Consider the following 6,287-nt stretch of genomic DNA (forward strand, 5'->3'; position numbering starts at 1 on the left):
GGTGTGCTATGGTCACTGCTGGTCGAGTATTGATCAAAGTGCATGATGGGACACAGACGTGTTGGCAGAACGGGCTGGTCACAGGTTTAATCCCTGCGTTAGTCCGCCGTCAAGCTGGATGTCGTGTGGGTCAGAGCAAATAAAACTAGGCTAGCAGGGTCTACCTGCTTACAGTCTTTGTGCTAAGCTAGGCTTAATATGTTCTGGCATAAAACTAGTTACCTACAACAAACTTTTTTGCTTTGGATAATGCTATGCTAACAGCTAACATTAGTTCGCTTTAGCAGGCGTTTGTAACCATTCACAGCTAATAACATCAGCTAGCTACATGCACTAAAGTTAACATAGGATACGCTAGCTGTTTGTAGCTACCGTAACATCAGCTGTCTGCTAACAGCTAGCATGGTTTCTTATGTAATTAACCCTAAAGGACCGTAGCAGCATGTCTGCGTGTATTAGCCTGTTAAATGGTTGAAACGTGCAGGAGTTATTGTCTGTTAGCTACAGGAACCTCTGCGTGATTTAGCCTGTTAACTACAGAAACATCTGCATGTTTTAATCATTTACCTTAAAAGGTTAAAACGTGCAGGAGTTATTGTCTGTTAGCTACAGGAACATCTGTGTGTTTTAGCCTGTTAGCTACAGGAAGCCCTGCGTGTGTTAGCCTGTTAGCTAAAAGGTTAAACGTGCAGTAGTTATTGTCTGTTAGCTACAGGCTAAAACACGCAGGAGTTGCTGTGGGAGCCGGCCGGCCGTAAATAAAACATGTACAAACATGTTCAGGCCTTTAACAGCCGTTTCTTGGTCTCTGAGCTGCTGAAATATTTAAAAACTATTTTCTTCTGTGTGACGGCTGCAGGATGAGGAACACTGGAAAATCCCACACACACTTGAACACAGAAACGCACCATCCTCTCCTCCTCTTTCTCCTCCTTTTATCCTGCTGATTTCTTTCGTCCTAGGCTGTAATTATTAGCAGAACGAGCGGCGGCCGTTAAATTATTAAGGTTTTATTACCGTCAGAAATGGGTCGCTAATACTTCAGAGTGCGCACAGGGTGGAAATGTAAGTGTTTAATATTTCATACGAGCCATCAGATGTTCAGGAGACGCGAGGAGAGAGCAGGAAGTTGGAAATGAGAGAGTGTGTGTTGTAGAGTGATGCACTCTGGGTATAAATAGATTTTACATCTGGACTCGTGCAACTTTAATGATTCTTCTTCATGAATATAATCGGAGACGTCGACCGGCCGCCTCGTCTCAGCCAAGGTCACCTCCTCCCTACTCATCTTTCTTGCTCCTGCCCGTTCTCTTCTCCTCTTTTACACACTTACCTTTTCTTCTTCATCATTATTCCTCCTCTTTCCCTTCCACCATATGTTCCTCCTCTCCTCTGGCAGACATTTTAACTCCTTAAAACTTACTAGTCGCTATTTAAAAGCTACTGTTCAAGGTGTTCATTATTAATTATGACTTATCAACGTTTACAACAGCCGTCTTGTTGGCTTATTAGAAAGTACTGATCTCATCAATGAGCCCAAACTTGGTGTGCTAATAAACAGTAAACATTTCATTAACCACTCATTACTCACAAGTAATTACCTCTTTTATAAAAAGCTGACTAATAAAATCTAACATTTTATTTTCTGAAACGATATTTATAAACTCCTTTTCAGAATAAAAGATTAATTAAAAAGACAGGAAGTGAAATAACGATGTATAAAAGCGTCCAGTCGGCTCGACGTTATTCTGTTTCTCTGCTGATCCAAGGTCAGTTTAAAGTCGTACTCGCTGCTCTGTGTCCCAGCATGCATCACACCTGTCTGCGTGCACTGAAAACTGTCTGATCATGTAGATTTATTACTGTTCACACTTTACTGTCACGTCTTAAAATGAGTTTACCTTCAGCTGCGTTCATGTGCGGTGGGAGTTTCAGACGTGTAAACAGCCTTCAGCAACATTCAAGTCTTAATTACATATTCACATTTTTGACTATCTGACTCGTCAGTACGAAACATTTAGCGCTAAATATTCCATATTTACACTTTAAGCCAAGCTAAATATTCTAAATATGGAATATTTAAGCTAACGTGAATAAATATATTCACGTTGGCTTAAGTCAGTAAAAGGTTATTAACCCAAATTAAATGCATACAGTGCTCCATAATTAATCTTGATTTGATCTCTACCATCCATCCTACATGAACGCAGCATTAGCACTACATTTGAATTTATATTCAAAGCTAACAGGTAGCTGGTAGAAGCTACGTTAGCCGATGTGTTTGTCACTACCTGGTTTTCTCTTTGCATCAGTCGTTCTGATATCGTGTCAAATAATGTTAAAACTGGTTTATTTCCATCCCCAGAGCTCAGCTGCTAATTCACTAATATTAATTACCTAGCAGCTAATTGCACTAGAATTCATTAGTGAATGAATTAAGAGCCCAGAAAGAAGTGAGTAAAGTGGCAGCTGGTAATGTGTTGCTAATTTAATCAGAGAAACAACCAGGTAATTACACACCTGGACAAACTATTGGTGAAATAGATAGCATGTACCCTGCTAATGCTAAACGTAGCCTACTGGCTATGTTAGCTTGTGTGCTAGTTAGATTTCTTTAGTAACTGAACAGGGGTTAGCTGGCTGACGTTAGCTAAAATCAATCAGATGGGAGGATAAATGTTCTTCTAAGACTCGAAACACAAACGGCTGTTTGCAGAGCTGAGGACGTCCAACATGGCCGCTGGCGTCCTCACCTGAGGACACCTCACAGACACCTGAGGACAAGTCCCATGTGGAACTTCTGTAACAAACTGAGAACCGGAGTCGAACCAGAGGAGGGTTTGAGGAACGATTGTTTTTATTCACAGTTGGATGTTCGGCGCTGAACTTTTAGCGTTCAGCAGATTGTAGCCCCGCCTCCTCCGCCCACAGGTGCTGTTGCTTTCTCACAGTTTGTTGACCTCTGACCCCAGCCGTGGTGCTTATTCCGGGGTTCACCTGAACTGTTTCCTCTCCTCGTGTCTACAGTTCCTTCTGATCGTCTCAGCGGGTTTTTACCGGCTCTGATTGGATGAAAAGAAAACTAAAAAAAAAAGACTGTTAAAACTCCACTAACGATTTTATTTTCTGAATTTGTAAACCGATGTATATTTTAAAACAAATAAAATATTTTAAACGTAGCTCAGTCTTTGTGTTTCATCTTTCAATTTATCCGAGGGAGTCACAGGAAGGTCCCTGTTCCCAGTGCATGCTGGGATACGCTCCTGTCCCCCACCTAAGGAAGAGAGGCCCCGGGTACGAGGTGCCTCACTTCACCAAGCAGGAACCTGCATCCTCTCCAGCAGCCAGCAGGGGGCGACTCCAGCGGCTGCAGAAAGAAAATGTTTGTACTTGTCAGCTGATTTATTCCCTCAGTAAACACTTTCCTGATGAGTTTCTGGTCTCAGTCGCTAGTTTCAAGTCTTCTTCAACACAGCATGATGTTCATTTAGTAAATTATGGTCCCATTTAGAGGAAGCAGGGGAGGCTTTAGGGCGGGGCTACAAGCTGATTGACAAGTCGCTACCATTTTTTCAGGTAAGTACGTTTTGTTTTAAGCCTGTTTGTCGCTAGCCAAAATTAGCATCCCAGCTAATATCACAGCTAACGTGAATTACAGATGCACCTTGCTAACCAAGCTAGCTAGCTCCACCCTCTCATCCAAATATGGTCACGTTTGGTTCCAAAAACAAGAAGATGGCGACGGCCAAACTGGAGGCTTCAGAGTGGTACTGCACAAACCAACGGGTGACATCACGGCGGCTACATCCATTTCTGTTGTACAGTCTGTGTTTTTGACATTATAGCGTTAGCAAAGTGTAGCATCAGTGTTTGTTTAAAGGAGCAGTGTGACGGATTTTGTGGCATCTGGCGATGAGGTTCTCCTTCCCAGCGCGTGGTGAATCTACGGTGGCCCTGAAAGGCCCTCTGTAGAGCCAGTGTTGGATTTGAACTCTCTGGGCTCCTGTAGGAACATGGCAGAGGTAACTGAAACACTGATGAAAACGCATTTTTGATCCTCCTGAATGCGGCAGGCCTGCAGGTTGTTACCTGATCAGTGGCTGATTAAATGACTTCATTAATATTGATGAGCGCCTTCATCGTCAGCCTGAGACACGCAGTTTCATTAACGCTAATGAACGATCTGATAATCGCCCGTGTGTCCTGTTGCCTGGCAACAGCTGATATTGATCGACTGGTCTGAATTATTTAGAATTAATGAATAATTCATCTTTGTGTTTGTTTTTCCCGTCTGTGTTCAGCAGCTGCTGTCAGAGGGCGCCGCCCACCATCATGATGTCACACCGCCTGTCAATCATCCACACTGAAGGCCGAGGGGGTCTGTCAGGAAAATTCAAGAACCCTACCCTCTTTAAGGTTCATCAGCAGTCCTATAAGGGTTCTCTGGGTTCTCCTCAGGCTGTCTGAAGGGTTCATCAGGAAACCTGGTTGTTCTCAGACATCCCCAAACTTACTCAGGGTTCTCTAAGTTTTATTGGGGTTTGTTAGAAATTCCCAGGGTTCCTTAAGGTTCTGGGTTCTTCAGGCTTTGTGGACCATAAAGTTTCTCCCTCTTTAGAACAGAGCCCATGCAACGTTCCCGGCAGCACCTCGGAGGTTCTCTGTAGACCCATGTGAACCTGTATGAGGTGGGTTCGGGTGTCGGTCTGGACTCTGGGGCCATTTTGAAACGGCCTTGTGTCTGAGCTTCACTCTCTGAGCTGCGCTGCCTCCTGCTGGACGCCTGAGGAACCACACCAGGACCAGAACCTGAGAACAGAAGAACTTGGAGGCCGACCTGCAAACTGAGGAGGAGAGAGGAAGGTGACAGGAAGCTAAAATCGAGCAGGGGGACCGAAAGAAAGTTTTAATAAGCAGCAGAAGTTTATCGAGATTATTTCTAATAAACAAATGTTTCATTTTGATTCTTTAAATCAGCTGTTCCACATTCTGAAGAGGAAGAACTGACGGCGCTGGAAGAAGTTCTCTTCTACTACAGTATAAGTACTAATACCACAGTGTAAATCTCTCTCTCCACGTAGAGCTCGCCGTCCTCAGTATATTTTGCTGCCAATACTTAAGTAACAGTTTGAAGGACGTTTTTAAAGTATTTCTTCATGTACTACATTTATATATCTTACAGATTTCCATCAAACTGAGTCGCTGATGTTGATTTTGTGATATTTTAAGCAGACTGGTTCTGATTCTGAAGCTGATTATATTGGATTAAAAACAGGAAGTGAGTAAAAGTGTCAAACTGCAGCTGAGCTCACCTGCTCAGGTAGAAACAAACGGCACCGACACTTTTTCTTCTGCTTTCCAACTTTATTCATTTTGTAAAAAAACAAAAACATACTGAGTGTTTTTCAGGTTCTCTTCAGGTCGTTGAAGAACTCCTGCAGAACGTTCTCCACCTCGTCCTCCCTGTAATCTTTAACCACGAAGAGGTCGCCGTCATCAGCTCCTCGAATCATGGCAGAGAGATCTGCGGGCGGTGGGGTAAAATATTATATTTGTGTAAGTCAAGGGAACTGGAATGCAGCCGATGTGAAGCTGTCAGGTTAGGAGAGGAAGGAAGGGAGCAGGAAGCTGGAATGAGGGAAGGAGGGAAGGAAGGTAGGAAGGAAGGAAGCAGGATGAAGAGGGAAGGAAGGAAGGAAGGAAGCAGGAAGAAAAGGGGGGAAGGAAGGAAGCAGGAAGAAAAGAGAGGGGAAGAAGGAAAGAACAGAGCATTATGGAAGAAGGGAGCAGGAAGCTGGAAGGAAGGAAGAATGAAAGGAAGGAAGCAGGACGTGTCCTCACTGCGTCCGGACGCCGGTCTGAACAGACAGAGGATCTTCTTCTTCATGCTGACCGCTCGGCCGAGCTCGTAGCCGACGCCCAGAGACGGCTGCGTCACCTCCGCCACGACCACTGAACGCACAGAGGTCAAAGGTCAAACACACCTGCAGACACCGCTGAGGGCCCAATCGCCCTCTAGTAATCATCAAAGGGACCGGTCTCACCGTCAGACTGTCGCAGCCAGTCCAGGTCTCGGTCGTGGATGGCTCGGTCTCCGGCTGCGGCGGCGTCCTCTCCTGTCCAATCACAGCGCAGCAGCTCAGTGACATCAAGCCAGGAAACTACGTGTATTTATACTACAGTGAAATACTCGCTGTGGCCAGTCCAGCATATACTGGACTCTGAACGCCACTACCAAGGACACGTGCTGGGAGACCAGGTCCGGGGGGGGGGGGGGGGGGCCCCTT

The 6,287-nt window shown here is 44.9% G+C and overlaps 1 protein-coding gene across 1 annotated transcript in view; it reads right to left on the reverse strand.

Annotated features, from left to right (window-relative positions):
• Positions 1-5,349: 5,349 nt before the first annotated feature.
• dnph1 (2'-deoxynucleoside 5'-phosphate N-hydrolase 1) overlaps positions 5,350-6,287 on the reverse strand; it is a 1,354-nt gene continuing 416 nt past the window's right edge. Inside the window, exons 2-4 of the mRNA XM_046065264.1 lie at positions 6,045-6,116; positions 5,842-5,952; positions 5,350-5,524 (exon numbers count right to left, since the gene is read on the reverse strand). Of these exons, the coding sequence (XP_045921220.1) occupies positions 5,406-5,524; positions 5,842-5,952; positions 6,045-6,116 (302 nt within the window). The 3' untranslated portion in view covers positions 5,350-5,405. The remainder of the gene's footprint in view (positions 5,525-5,841; positions 5,953-6,044; positions 6,117-6,287) is intronic.

The sequence above is a fragment of the Micropterus dolomieu genome, linkage group LG12 (genome assembly GCF_021292245.1).
Source record: "Micropterus dolomieu isolate WLL.071019.BEF.003 ecotype Adirondacks linkage group LG12, ASM2129224v1, whole genome shotgun sequence".
NCBI classification, from domain to species: domain Eukaryota; kingdom Metazoa; phylum Chordata; class Actinopteri; order Centrarchiformes; family Centrarchidae; genus Micropterus; species Micropterus dolomieu.